The sequence below is a fragment of the Capricornis sumatraensis genome, chromosome X, assembly GCF_032405125.1.
Source record: "Capricornis sumatraensis isolate serow.1 chromosome X, serow.2, whole genome shotgun sequence".
Classification (NCBI taxonomy): Eukaryota; Metazoa; Chordata; class Mammalia; order Artiodactyla; family Bovidae; genus Capricornis; species Capricornis sumatraensis.
In genome coordinates, this window is record NC_091092.1 from 91444148 (window position 1) to 91459204 (window position 15057).

Consider the following 15057-nt stretch of genomic DNA (forward strand, 5'->3'; position numbering starts at 1 on the left):
ATTATAGCAGTACTACTTTTTAATACTTCTAAAAGGAAAACTAGCCAAATGTCTATAAGTGCTAAAATGGATAAGAAGATTGTATTACATTCATATAATGAAATTCTATACAGCAATGAAAATAAACTACAACTACACATAAAGATGAATCTTGCAAACATGTTAAGCAACAGAAGCCAGATATAGCAGGACATACTATAAGATTCCACTTATATAAAGTACAAAGTCAATCTATGAATGTAAAATAATCTTCCCGATCCAGGGATTGAACCCAGGTCTCCTGCATTGTAGGCAGACGCTTTACCATCTGAGCCACCAGGGAAGTCCTAATGGTGAGTTTATGGACGTTCAAAGGAGAAGGGGAGATGTGCAAAGATGTGCATGGGGTAGCTTTTGTGGGGTTTGTAATGTTTTATTTGAGTGGTAGTCATCCAAGAAAAATTAACTGGTGAATCACTTAGGAGTTGTATATTTTGGTATGTATTTTAAAGCTTGGATTAAGATAAAAATAGCTTAAAAATGGCAGCTACTTTCAGATTCTCTGTCTGCAACATGATTGCCTTTGTTCTACTCACATCCTTTACTGTTTACTAACCATAAAATAACTATGTGACTGCCAAAATAAGGTCTCCTTTGTGAAAAACCCTCCTTGGGCACCCCTCTTACATATATGGGAACATGATATGGTTTCTTAAAGTTCCCTTTCACTTGAAAAATACAACCTGAAGATAATTCTGTATCAGGACATATAAAATATGACTTCATTCTTTCCCATGCTCTACTGATGAACATTTAGGCTTTTATATTCTATTTATTACCAATACTGTTACCACATCAGGTGTCTTTGCTCAGGTGTGAATACATCTGGAAGATAAACACCAATATTGTGTATTTCATTTATTCTCCTGTCTCCTAGATACCTTTACGTAGGTGACCCACAGATACCTCTCATATTCCACATTTTCTCTTTGAACCATTTCCTCTTCTAATGAAAGATAAAAAAACATAAAACAAGAAACATCTCTTGAGTTCTTGATTTCACCTTTATCCTCCAAATCCAATCTCATCCATTTCTACTGTTACAATCTCTCTTCAACTCATTCATTTCCCCCTCTAACTTCATCAATATCCTATATTACCCTAGATGACTATATTAGCAGTCCTGACTGGTTTGACTACAACCTTGCCTTCTGTAGTCTCTACTAATGCAGACCAAGTGATTTTCTACAAAACAAAGTAATAAACTGTAATCAGCTCATTCCTTGGCAAGTGAGCCTGATGGCTCCACATCATGGAAAAAAAGGCGAGCTCATTAACATGTCTTAAGAGGCCTCTGCCTCTCACCATTGGGCTAGCATGCATGGGTTCCTAGCAAAGTATCCAACACATAGCAGGTATCCAAATGATGCAAGTATAAAATATTAAGCAAAAGTTAGAAATATTACCTCTTTGATCAGCTCAGACTGGCCCACAGTGTAGCTGTAGTTGGCAATCAGCGTAGCAATACCAACATAGGATCTCACCAACTCTGCCAGAAGCCGAAGAATAGTGGAGGTGGGCATTAAAGGTTTGCTGCCCTTGCCTTTCTGCTTGCCTTCCTCAGAGGCCCGGTCCCCTTCTTTATCTTTCTTCCCATCCCGAGACTCCTCTGGAGTTGACACTGTTGAAAAGGAGCCAAACACTGGTTCAATTCCACACAGGAATATTGGCAAAATCAAGTCTTCGGTGGAAAGGATATCACTTCTACTGCAGTAGAAGGACAGATAACTAAGATGGTCAGGTTTCAGATGTAATCTGTGGATACAGTATGTTCACACATCTTCTGCCATTTCCCTCCTCTTATAATGTTCCAGAAATACAACAGTGCATGTTACCCTCACTAGACAAAATTCTTTAAGTGCAGGGAACAAATCTGATTCATTCTGGTGTCTCCTATAGTGCAACACAGCTTCCCTGGTGGATCACTGGTAAAGAATTCACCTGCCAATGCAGGAAGCATGGGTTTGATCCCCTGGTCAGGAAGATCCCTTGGAGAAGGAAATGGCAACCTACTCTAGTATTCTTGCTTAGAGAAGCCCATGGGAAGAGAAGCCTGGTGGGAGATAATCCATGGGGTTGCAAAGAGAGCCAGACATGACTGAGTGACTAAACAAAAACACAGTCTGTCACACAGTGGGCAATAATGTTTCCCTTGAATGATAGTACCATCATCCATACTATATACTACATACGAGCAGTAAGTCCAACATAATGAACTAACCAATATTTTATTATTAGCCTTTTAAACTTATCTCCATGGACTAGTCTGGTATTAAGGACAACATCTTAACTTAGATTTCAAAGCTCTTTCCTGTTAAGAAGCAGCAGCTCTTGAACTGTCTCATCCACAGGACATTTCTCTAATTCTTGGCAAGTAGCCAATGGACTCTGTTGAAACTGCTAGAAAGCAAGACTCCACCATGCAAATGTTATAGCTAGGAGAGTGTCACTGGCACTAAGGTTCTATAATAAGTCTTAGTGGAAGCTACCAAAAGAAATATATGCAGAGGTTTCAAGAAGAGAACTAAAGGATGTTACCATAGCAACCACTACTGGGTTAGTTAAGTTACAATTCCATTGGCTTTATTTATTCATTGTATTTCCTTCTGAATTGCAGTGCAGCACAAAATTATATCAGTTACAGGTGTATAATACAGTGATTCACAATTTTTAATGGCTATACTTCATTTATAGTTATTATAAAATATTGGCTATATTCCCTAATATATCCTCATAGTTTAGTTTATACCCAATAGTTTGAATTTCTTAATCCCCTACCCCTATACTGCCCCCGCCTGATTCTCCCCACTGGTAATCACTAGCCTGCTCTCTGTATGTTAGTATGCTTCTTTTGTTATATTCACTGGTTTTATTTTTTAGATTCCATGTAAAAGTGATGTCATACAATATTTGTATTTATCTTATTTAACTTAGCATAAGGCCCTCCAATTCCATCCATGTTGCTGCAAATAGCAAAATTTCATTCTTTTTTATGGTCAGTTCCATTAATTTTAGCATATAATGAGGGGTGGGTACAGGGCCAGGATGCCATACTAAAAAATGGAATAGAGCTCAATAAGAAAACAAGCATGGGTGAAAACGTTGACACAGAAAGCTGGCCTGAGCCCTTTGGGCCCAGGGTCTTTGATTTACCTGGCTCTGGTCATTAATGGATGCTCCTTAATAACACTGTTGTGCTGTACCAGCTCTCACTGGGGTATTCAAATGGCAGTCTTCTAAAGACCCTATAGAAAGCATTGTAATTTCTGGAGCTGGTAGCAATGGCAAGAAATGAGGCCTACAGTCCTGAGCTGCTGGCTCTAAGGAGATCTGCATGTATTCCTGCATTCCTGAAGAATATAAAGATTTAATCTGGTCTCAGATAACTGGGATGGACCTTTTGTTTACAGAATGCTGAGCTCACCCCCGAGAAAGTTCACTTAGGCAAGTAAACATGACAATTATGCCTGTATTCCTCTACTGCCTGTCCAGGACACCCAGTTTCTTCAAGTTGTCCTCTCAAGGAATAAGAACAAAAGAGAAAAGTAAACCCATTACCTTCTCCTTGGGATGCCCCAGATGTGGAAGTCTCAGTGGAGGAACCATCTGCAGCAAAGACCTGACTCTATGGAAGAAGAAAACTTCTGAGCCATTATTAATTTCAAAGACAATTGTCCCCAAGTGGCAGGACTCCTTTTCAGGGTACTGGTTGTAAATGTTATTGACTCTCTTTGTCTATCTTTTAACCACCTTTTCCATCTATATACTATAACCTGTGGGAAGGTATCATTATAAACAGCCACTAGAAGATTGGCAGAAAAGAGAACAGAGGAAGATGAGAATGAAAAATGAATTAAAGAAACATTTTTAATCCAAAGAGAAAAAAGAAAATCCCAGGGACAACCCAATCTTCATTTTTAGAAAATGGATAATTTATAGATACATCAAAATTAACAGCTTTGAAATATTCTTGGCATAACCCTTTATCCCATAATAGGTACCAAAAAGAGAAGGAAAATTGAAGGTTGGAACTGACTTACATTAATGGAAAATCCTGACTGTGTATCAAAGTCACTGCTCTGACGGGTAAGTGACCGGTACTGCTGGTATACGTCATCACCCATGTCTTGCAGGAGCTGGCCAACCTCTTGAGTCATACCCCCTGGTTTAGGATCAGATTTGTCTGCTAGAAAGACAAAAACAAAACTTTTTAGACTATGCAATGTTAATGCCCATCTGGTAGCTTGGTCAGTTTTCCTCCAAGTTGCTACAACTGTCTCCATAGTAATATTGCTAGGCTATGATCGAGAAATGTAGAGAGCATGATTGAAAGCCTCATTCTATCAATAGTTTTGTGATCACAGGCAATTTAGTCTCCTCACTGTCCTTAGCTATCACTACTAAGCTTAAATGAACATACCTGACACTTTGCCTAGTACAGTGGGAAGTCAATAAATGGATACTATAAATAGCTAGATTATTCTTTTTTAGCGGGGAGGAGAGTTCAGGAGGTGGGTAAAGGTTTTCCAATTGTGGGAAAAGCAAGAAGCTTTATAAAGATCAGACTGCTGTATAAATGAAAAGCACTGAAGTAAAGACTCAGATTTTCTTGACTTGCTAAATGCACTATTCTTTAACTTTTGGCAATTCTGTGGGACCTATCAAATAAGTATGTCCTGAATAAAATCCAGAAGTATCTGACTGGAATAGAAGCTTGGGTTCCAAGCAATTCATTTATCACTTTCCCAGTACTTAAGAGCAGCACCTTAACTAAGGACAAAAGATAGGGATGGTGGTCTCAAAGGTCAGGAAGCCTAGCCTCACCTTGTAATATTGGGCAACAAAAATGTTTTGTTTATGAGAATGAAAACATTAGAGATGACTTGGTATTTTATTTTCAACATGCTCATAAGATGCTACTATCTCCTTTTTAATCTTTGTTCACTCTTGCCTGTATAGGATGTAGTCTTATATAAACGATTTGCGCAATCTCCTTATTCTTATCATTCATTTTTGTTCTTGTTCAATCATCAGTCGTGCCCAACTCTGCAACCCCATGGACTGCAGCACGTCAGGCTTCCCTGTCCTTCACTATCTTCCAGTTTGCTCAAACTCATGTCCATTAAGTTGATGATGCCATCCAACTATCTCATCCTCTGTCGTCCCCTTTTCCTCCTGCCCTCAATCTTTCCCAGCATCAGGGTCTTTTCCAATGAGTCGGCTCTTCACATCAGATTTTGCTGAAGTATTGGAGCTTCAGCATCAGTCCTGCCAATGAATATTCAGGGTTGATTTCCTTTAGGATTGACTGATTTTATCTTCTTGCTGTCCAAGTGGCTTTTAAGAGTCCTCTACAATACCCAGTTCAAAAGCATCAATTCTTCGGTGCTCAGCCTTCTTTATGGTACAACTCTCACATCCAGACATGACTACTGGAAATGCCATAGTTTTGACTATATGAACCTTTGTCAGCATTTTATCATTCCTTGGTCATATCCTTTGTCAGACTGTTATCATTCATACTGTATAACTATTAACTTCTTCAGAGAAGGGGGCTATGTGTCTTATTCATCTTGATTCCTAGAGCATGGGGAAATAGTTCAGTGCTCACTAAGCCATGGGTTGGTTAAAGTGACCTAACCAAAGTGCCAGCCTCCTCAGGTGGGCTAGTTACATACCTTCCTCTGGAGCATGGTATGCAGCCAGGGCATTTAGCATGTCATAGATCACTTCCTTGATAGTATCAGGAATGACAGGCAGAGGTGAGGGCTTCAAAGGGGTTGTTTTCACCAGCTGTACAGCATTCGGGCCTTTAATTCTGAGATTCTCAAACTCATCATCTGAAGCTAAGTCAAAGTGAGACAGAGAAAAGTCAGTCAATAATGAACAGGTACCTATATCTGGTAACTGATAAAGACTAAGAAGTGGAGGGCCACTTCCAAACAATGCTCAAGGAGTCTACATAGAAAAGCTGGCTTTTACCTTCCCTAAATCCCATACGATTTAATACAGCAGTATCAAATAGTAAAAGAAGAATACAGGATTTGGGGACATTTGGTTTTAAAACTAAGTTCTGTAACAGGATCTTGGCCAAATTATTTCAATAAATCTCAATTTTCTCATTCTTGAAAATTTGGGGATTAAAAGAGACCACGCATGAGAAATGCCGAGCACAGGCAGGGCCAGGCTGGGGCTCCCAAAATAATTAGTCCCTTTCCCAACTTATAATTTAAAAAACAAACCAAAAAACCCCAAACCCCACAGCAAAGCTGAAAGGTTAGTACAAAAACATCCATATACTTTTCATCTAGAATCACCATTTTTCACTCCTAAATATGTCTACCCGAATCGAAGAATCAAGGATATTTTCCTACACAGCCAGAATACAATAATACTCAAGAAATTTAACACAGATACAATTATATTATCTTTTACACAGTAAATATTCTAATTTCTCCAAATCTCCTTTATCTAGAGTCAGCATCCCATTAAGGTTGCTGGTTTCTCTCATCTTTTAGCTACAAGATTCTTGCATTTTTTCCCTTTCATGACATTAATATTTTGGAAAAGAGTCTAGGCCAGTTGTTTTATGGAATGTCTCAAATTTGTACCCATCTAACTTTTTCCTTATAATTATAGTTTGAATATTTTTGGCAAGATTATATTGATGATACCACGTACTTTCTACTGCATAAATCACATGTCCACTTATCCCTCAATTATCACTCTGCCTATAAACCAATCACTCCGTTTGTAATCCCTGTTGTCACATCAAGCTAAATTCTTTCAAGGCAAGGACTAGACTGAATGAGTTCTTGGCATCTCTGGCAAGAATTACTATAGGGCAAAGACCAGAGAAGCTGCTGAACTACCTCTGAATTGACCCACTTGATCAATAAGCCAATGTCCCAATGCCTGCCTAAGGAAGTTTTCCAAGCTACAGGCTTCCTCACAGAAAATTTTTTGAGTTATACTAAGCCACAGACCTCAATGTCTCAAAGGCTAGGAGAAGAGTAAACTTACCAGTTCCTGAGCCGCGAGGGGCTGGAAGGGCAATGCGGATACAGCAGTTGGCCACTTCTGTGAAAATGTCTGGGTTGCGGCATGCGGCTGGTCCAAGGACACGAAGGATGTAGTTGATCTCCCGAGAGCCGAGGCTGCCAGATACAACACCAGAGGTAGTGCTACCAGCTCCACTTGTAGCTGCTGAGCGAACCACCTAGTAAAGAGGAGGACACTCCTGATTAAAGACCACTTTCTAAAACAAAACTACATTCTAGGAAGAGTTACCAAGGATTAAAATACCAACCAAGCTCTCCCTCAAGACAGTGGATGAAAGCCTTTTGATCTTTGGGAGGAAGACACACTTGGGTCTTTTGAATTTTAGTCCTCCACAATTCAAAAATATGTGGCTTATAAAAAAGTTACAACATTCAGCATACCCCCAAACTATCAACTATTAGACTAGACAATATACAATCCTTATAGAAACTGGGAAACGTATCTAGATCACTGATCATTCCTCCAAATTAAAGCTCCCAAATTTAAGTGCCAGTTCTGAGCCTTCCCACATGCTGTCCCAATTTTAAATCAGAATAGTTCAAACTCTAAAAATAGGTAATACTGACACCCACTTTGTATAAGAACAAAACTAAAGTTTCAAAGTCAATCATCAGTCTTGGATAGTGACAGCCAGGAGTATAGGTTTCTTGAACTAAAACTTGTTAGTAAGGACTAGGACACCTTCCACCAAACTCATGTTTTAAAGATCATTCCCTGTAGGATTACTTCACCCAAGAGCCTATTTTCCAAACACTGTTTTTTCAGGTTGTATAAGTACAGTTGACCCTTAACAGGTCTGAACTGGATAGGTCCACTTATATGGAGATTTTTTTCCAATAGTAAACACTATAGCCATACTCTTCAGTTTAGCATAATAACCTCCATTATCTTGCCTGTCAGGCTCCAAATCGTAAAATAACTCTCATTCTTTATTTTATTTTATTTTTTTAATTAAGTAATTTATTTATTTATTTATTATTATTTTTTAATTTTAAAATCTTTAATTCTTACATGTGTTCCCAAACATGAAACCCCCTCCCACCTCCCTCCCCATAACATCTCTGTGGGTCATCCCCATGCACCATCCCCAAGCATGCTGTATCCTGCGTCAGACATAGACTGGCGATTCAATTCTTACATGATAGTATACATGATAGAATGCCATTCTCCCAAATCATCCCGCCCTCTCCCTCTCTCTCTGAGTCCAAAAGTCCGTTATACACAGCTGTGTCTTTTTTCCTGTCTTGCATACAGGGTCGTCATTGCCATCTTTCTAAATTCCATATATATGTGTTAGTATACTGTATCGGTGTTTTTCTTTCTGGCTTACCTCACTCTGTATAATCGGCTCCAGTTTCATCCATCTCATCAGAACTGATTCAAATGAATTCTTTTTAACGGCTGAGTAATACTCCATTGTGTACATGTACCAAAGCTTTCTTATCCATTCATCTGCTGATGGACATCTAGGTTGTTTCCATGTCCTGGCTATTATAAACAGTGCTGCGATGAACATTGGGGTACATGTGTCTCTTTCAATTCTGGTTTCCTCGGTGTGTATGCCCAGCAGTGGGATTGCTGGGTCATAAGGTAGTTCTATTTGCAATTTTTTAAGGAATCTCCACACTGTTCTCCATAGTGGCTGTACTAGTTTGCATTCCCACCAACAGTGTAGGAGGGTTCCCTTTTCTCCACACCCTCTCCAGCATTTATTGCTTGCAGATTTTTGGATCGCAGCCATTCTGACTGGTGTGAAGTGGTACCTCATTGTGGTTTTGATTTGCATTTCTCTGATAATGAGTGATGTTGAGCATCTTTTCATGTGTTTGTTAGCCATCCGTATGTCTTCTTTGGAGAAATGTCTATTTAGTTCTTTGGCCCATTTTTTGATTGGGTCGTTTATTTTTCTGGAATTGAGCTGCATAAGTTGCTTGTATATTTTTGAGATTAGTTGTTTGTCAGTTGCTTCATTTGCTATTATTTTCTCCCATTCAGAAGGCTGTCTTTTCACCTTGCGTATATTTTCCTTTGTTGTGCAGAAGCTTTTAATTTTAATTAGATCCCATTTGTTTATTTTTGCTTTTATTTCCAGAATTCTGGGAGGTGGATCATAGAGGATCCTGCTGTGATTTATGTCTCAGAGTGTTTTGCCTATATTCTCCTCTAGGAGTTTTATAGTTTCTGGTCTTACATTTAGATCTTTAATCCATTTTGAGTTTATTTTTGTGTGCGGTGTTAGAAAGTGATCTAGTTTCATTCTTTTACAAGTGGTTGACCAGTTTTCCCAGCACCACTTGTTAAAGAGATTGTCTTTACTCCAACTCTCATTCTTTAAATACAGAAAAATGCAATTCCACTATGTGCCATTGTTAATTTATTCTGTTGTAGGACACTGGATGTCTAGTCTTGATATTACAAGCAGTTCTACAGTGAACATTCTTGTATATGTACCTTGGCATACTTGACTTTAGTTATCAGATAAATTCTTGGCCATAGAATTTCTAGGTCAAAGAGTATCTTAAACTGACAATACCAAATTACCCTCCAATGTAGTTCTATCAATTTCCACTCCTACAAAAAGTAGGCGTATGCCTAGTTCTCCACTCCCATACCTGCAGTGGATATTATCAAGCATTTACATTTTGCCACTTGATACATTAAAACTACCACTGATATTCCTTTGTTCCCTATACCCCCAAATAAAATTTCCTTTAAGTTTAGAAACTTTTATGTCGTCCAACAAGAACCTATATATTTTTTCCTAGCATTTAAAAAAGTTGTTTAAGCTTTAAACATTTTAAAAGTGTTTTTAAGTCAGAATACTGTGTATATAGTTGTTTCTTCTCTGTTGGGCTGTCTCCTAACATTGGATCAATGTACATGTTGTCTTTAACAGCCCTCCTTCTTTTGGCTTTGCTCCTATCAGGTGAAATCAAATAAGCTGGCTGAGGAAGAATTATCTGAAGAATGTGAGATATATACGCATATACACAAAGAAGTATGAAGTGGCACCAAAATAATTTATACCTTTTGATCTAATTTCTAAGCATTTATAAGAAAAACAATTGTAAATGTGACAAAGCTATGCACAAAAATGTGACTATCAACACTACATATAAATGTGGGAAACAATGTTCCAAGAGAGGAAATTGGTAGTGAAGTTCAGTAACATTCACCTGATGATTGCTGACGAAGAATTAGCAGAGGAAAGAAGAGTCTGTAAAGTAGGGTGGAAAAAAAGTCTTACTAGTAAGATGTTAGCCCCTAACCCTTCTGTTGAAGTCTTAAGTTGATGTCATAAAGGATTTTATTTTTGTAATTACTTTCTTCTATTGCTTTATGTGTTTCCTAAAATTAACATATAAACCTCAGTTTTCATGTGCACAATGTATATTTGTAAAGAGCTTTCCCAGTAATAAACATTCCAAAAACTTTACTATAATCAACGCTTGAATATTGTAGAGGTTAGGGGCGCCAGCCCTCCATGCTGTTGAAAATCCACGGATAACTTTTAGTTGGCTCTCCATATCTGAGGTTCTGTATCTGCGAATTCAACCAACTGATTGTGGTAGTACTTTAGTGTTTACTATTCGAAAAAAATCTTTATATAAGTGGACCTGTGCAGTTCAAACTTGTTATTCAAGGATAAACTTCATTTTTACAATCCCCAAAACACAATGGTTGGAAAATAGGCTCTTAAGTGAAGAGGACTTTCTGGATAAGAGCTGTCACTATAGTAATTTAGGGGTAAAAAAGTCCTATTTTCTAGTACTTTTAAAATGTCACTCAATGGGATTATCTATCACATCTAAGCAAGCACCTGAGGACACAGCTGGGAAATTTTGCTGGGCAGAGTATATATATAACACATAGCTATATACCCGAAGAAGAACCAGAAGTTGATCTGTCCTGAGACCAAGAAGAACAAAGTATGATATAAAGCTAAACCCCACTGGATACCAAAAACTCACCTTTTCCATGGTATGGCGCAGGGTGCAGGGGTCCTCAATGATGTGTCTTAAGAGAAGGGTGACCAGGGGAGTAAACCCATTGAAGCCTGAACTCTGGGTCAAATTTAAGATCATGCGAGTACTCTTCAGCTCTGCAAACATCATGGCATATTTGTGGTCTCGGGTGAGCCTCAGGCATAGGCGAAGGGTGGCATGCAAAGTGTCTGGATCCACAGGGACGCCTAGCATGCTCACACAGGCCCGGATTAAAACAGTCACCATATCCTCTGTCAGGCCCTGGATCAAGATCTCCCCAATTTTTGTTTCTTCCAGGCTTGTCTCCTTTTCAGTATTTGTACTGTCTAGGGCCAAGGGGGTATCTACAAATGGGAGAAGTAAGTGTTCAGACAGTTAACTTGACATTTCCTTCCATCCTCTCCCTCTGAAGTAACCAAATACTTGGGTGCTATTAAGACAAATATACCAAACACCAATTCAAAGATCAGATGAAAAAGCATATAAAAACAAAAACTATGTATCTTTAAGTCACCAAGCAATCTGAAGGGTAAGAAATCACTCATGATGAAACTGGTCAGAATTTAAGCCATAAAGGAACATTAGCTTTATTATAAGACCCTCCTTGAAAGATTCAAAAACTGAAAGTCCATACCACTGGTTTTATTTTCTTTACGTTTGATATCCATTTCTTTGCTTTCTTCCAGTGTCTTCTCTAGTTCCTGTCCATTGCTGTTTTTAGAATTTTTATTCAATCGTGGTACCCTCAGGAGTGTCAGCATCACAGGACGCCGGTTCCCTGTTTCCTCATTAACCTAGGAATTCAAGCAGACAAAAATATCTCTACAGAAAAAAGAATTGTAAGGGGAAATGGGGCAATTGGGACTCAGTGGCAAAATGCTATAACAAGAAGGAATTTTGGCAATTTATCCCATCCCTATTATTTACAGAAAGAAAGCCCGAAGGTCCTAAGAAAGAGAGTGGCATACACAAGGCCCTATAGCAAGTTATGAAACTTTCCAGTAGAGCAGACACCATATCCCAACAACTCCCTAATCCTTGACTGAACACTTAAATTGATTTCCAGGTGGGACAGTATCAAATTGCCAAGACTCCTGGCCTAAAACATAGCTTTAGAAAGACTCAGTTCTCTGAAAACTATACCCCATTTAGTAATGGTAATACTGTTCTTATGTCAGGACTGCTGGCTCTGGAAGAAACAAATGGAAAGGCATACTTAGCACATTCCCTCCTTCAATCAAGTTTACGGCATCGAGTGAACATGTACCTGTACCATTGTAGTGAACTGGACAGTGTATCTTCTGCGGCCTGCAGTGAAACGCACACTTGTCTCTCCAGATTTCCAGGCAGAATCAATAGTGCTGTTGTTGCTTGCACTGTAACTACACCAACGTCCAGAGCGGTCATCAAACCAGCGCCAGTTGTTGTTGTTAGACTGTAGGTACTAAATACAAGAGCACAAAGTTTTACTATATTTCCTTATAATGTTGACTATTAGAAGCAACAGTAATTTCATCAGTGTTCTTTGCCAAAACTAACCCAGGAAAAGGAAATATACTGGACATTTATTTTACGTTGCAATCCAAGAGATAAGTTTTCATATACCTTATCCCTCACATCCCTGAGCTTCTTCACAGGAACAAAACACTCTCTACTCTTATCCTGTTATCCTTTCCTTTTGTTTCCAACTATTTTCCACAAAAGGTAAACATTATTTTAACATGTACTGGAACAAAAGTTCTGTTTCTGAGAAGGTACAGAGATGATGTGGCATATATAATTTTTATATAAGGAGCACTTGCTTTTGGAGGAACTGTTGCACACTCAGCCCTTCACATAACAGAAGAGCCACTCCTCCTCCGGAAACAGCACACAACTTTAACATTTACTTCCAGGGTAAATTCTTGGACCTTTTAGCAAGCAGCTCCATAAAAAAAAAAACTAAATTCTAACTTCCAATTCAGAAGAGAACTCTATTAAGATCCCTCAAGAGATTTATGCCTTGATCAGAGAGCTTTACATTTTTCTTAATACCACTATCCCATATTCTCTTCTGGTCTATTCTTGCCTCAAGAAGCTCAGCTGTTCTGCTCACCATATACACGGTATATAAAACATATAGTTTTATGTACCTTAGTCATTTGGGCTCTCCTCTTTGAGGAAATGGCTGTTTTTTCATAGAAATCAATCAGGAGCAACACTGGAGTGATCCACCTAGAACAGAAGAAATGATTTACTCTGGGCAAACCAGAAACTTGTGCAACATGGGAAAACTTATCTTGATTTTATCAGGTACTGCACAATTTTCAAACCATAAAAGGTATCCAAGATTCATCCCATACATGCCCCAGGAAAATGCATGATTCAAGTCCTAAACTTGAGGGCCCAAAGGCCCAGAGAAATAGAAATGAAACCAGGAGAGATACAGGGTTACTCACTTTGGGGTCTGGACCTCCTTTTGTTCCTTGGCGGCCTGTAGGCAGGGCTGAACCACTTCCAAGAGTTTGATTAGGACATTAAGGATGCCACTAGATTCAACCACCCAAGCACAAGGTAGCTTCAATTCCTGATTGATTAATCAAAGAGAAAAAAAATACCAACTTCTACTTAGTTTCAAGGATTACTACGGTATAAAACAAGAGTGAACACTGATGGAATTGGCTGAATTCAAATTCCACTTTCACCACTTACCAGTGTGATCTGAGATATATTACTTAAATTCTCTAGGCCTTAGTTTCCTCTTGGGTCAAAGGGAATAATAATGTTTATATCTCCAGGTTAATTGCCAACAGAGTGTACATTAGTATGTGCTTAATGTGGAAACTATTACTAGTATGATTAATATCATTAAGAACTGTCATCTAGGCTACCTTAAAAGCTTCTGATTTACAGAGAACCTTTATAATCATCCAAGATAGAATAATTAAACACAGCAACAAAGTTAATAGTTCCTCTTACAGGGGCTACATAAAGCATTATTGATGTAACAGGAAATCACTGGAAATAATTCAATTAATTAACATTTGTTCTGAGAAGCACTTCTCTTATTATCCAGAAGTGATGTATACTGACCTCCTTGAACGCAAGATTATTACCATTCATGTAGCATAGAATGCTGTATTTTACACTTAAGGTAACTGGGAGGAGGACATGGCAACCCACTCTAGAATTCTTACCTGGAGAATCTCTTGGACAGAGGAGCCTCGCGGGCTACAGTTCATAGGGTTGCAAAGAGTTGGACATGACTGACTGACAGCACACACACACACGTGCATTATAGCCTATCAGAAACTGTAGGCTCATGAAAGGCAGACATGTCCTACATTTCTCTATACCTTCTTCAGTGTCTCAAATGGTAGGTATTTGATGATTCTTTGATGAATGAATAACAGGGACCAAAAGGTCTAAATCTTACCTCAAAAAGCAGTGTTAAAAGCAAGATTCTAGTGGCCAAATTAGAGGCCTGGGGTAGAGTGGCCATCTGACTGATCCACTCTGATACAGTTTTTGTGTCACTTGTTGTCAGGGGAAGAGCAGCTTTGATCAATACATCAGCAGCTTCCCACACCTAGAAAAGCAGGAAAGGAGCCAAGTTAAATAACTGTAGATAGAGTATGATGAGGTTTGTCAAAACATTCTCAACCTTGTAAAATACCCCCTCCACCTCTAACACATTCATTGAAGGAGACTGGGTAAATATTAACATATTTACTAAAGGCATTTTGTGTCTGTATAAAAAGAAGATGTATGTTATTGAAGAAACACCTCCAAAAATTATTTTCTTAAGACTAGATTACAAGAAGTCTAAATTCTAAGTTTAAACAATGAGTATTTTAAAAATTTCTGGTGCGCATATACAGTCAACTCTACAAAGGTTCTACCCACTTTAAATCTTTCATTATACCTGCTTCAGAATTATCATGAAAAACAGGAAAAAAAACCAAACAAACAAAACCTCAGCATGTTAGAA

At 38.5% G+C, this 15057-nt stretch overlaps 1 protein-coding gene across 1 annotated transcript in view; it reads right to left on the bottom strand.

The window, feature by feature from the left end:
• Positions 1-15057, bottom strand: part of HUWE1 (HECT, UBA and WWE domain containing E3 ubiquitin protein ligase 1) — a 119703-nt gene that overhangs the window by 34009 nt on the left and 70637 nt on the right. Inside the window, exons 34-44 of the mRNA XM_068962613.1 lie at positions 14503-14655; positions 13526-13653; positions 13220-13301; positions 12355-12531; positions 11722-11881; positions 11073-11431; positions 7063-7258; positions 5718-5885; positions 4080-4225; positions 3598-3664; positions 1446-1660 (exon numbers count right to left, since the gene is read on the bottom strand). Coding sequence (XP_068818714.1) covers positions 1446-1660; positions 3598-3664; positions 4080-4225; positions 5718-5885; positions 7063-7258; positions 11073-11431; positions 11722-11881; positions 12355-12531; positions 13220-13301; positions 13526-13653; positions 14503-14655 — 1851 coding nt within the window. The remainder of the gene's footprint in view (positions 1-1445; positions 1661-3597; positions 3665-4079; positions 4226-5717; positions 5886-7062; positions 7259-11072; positions 11432-11721; positions 11882-12354; positions 12532-13219; positions 13302-13525; positions 13654-14502; positions 14656-15057) is intronic.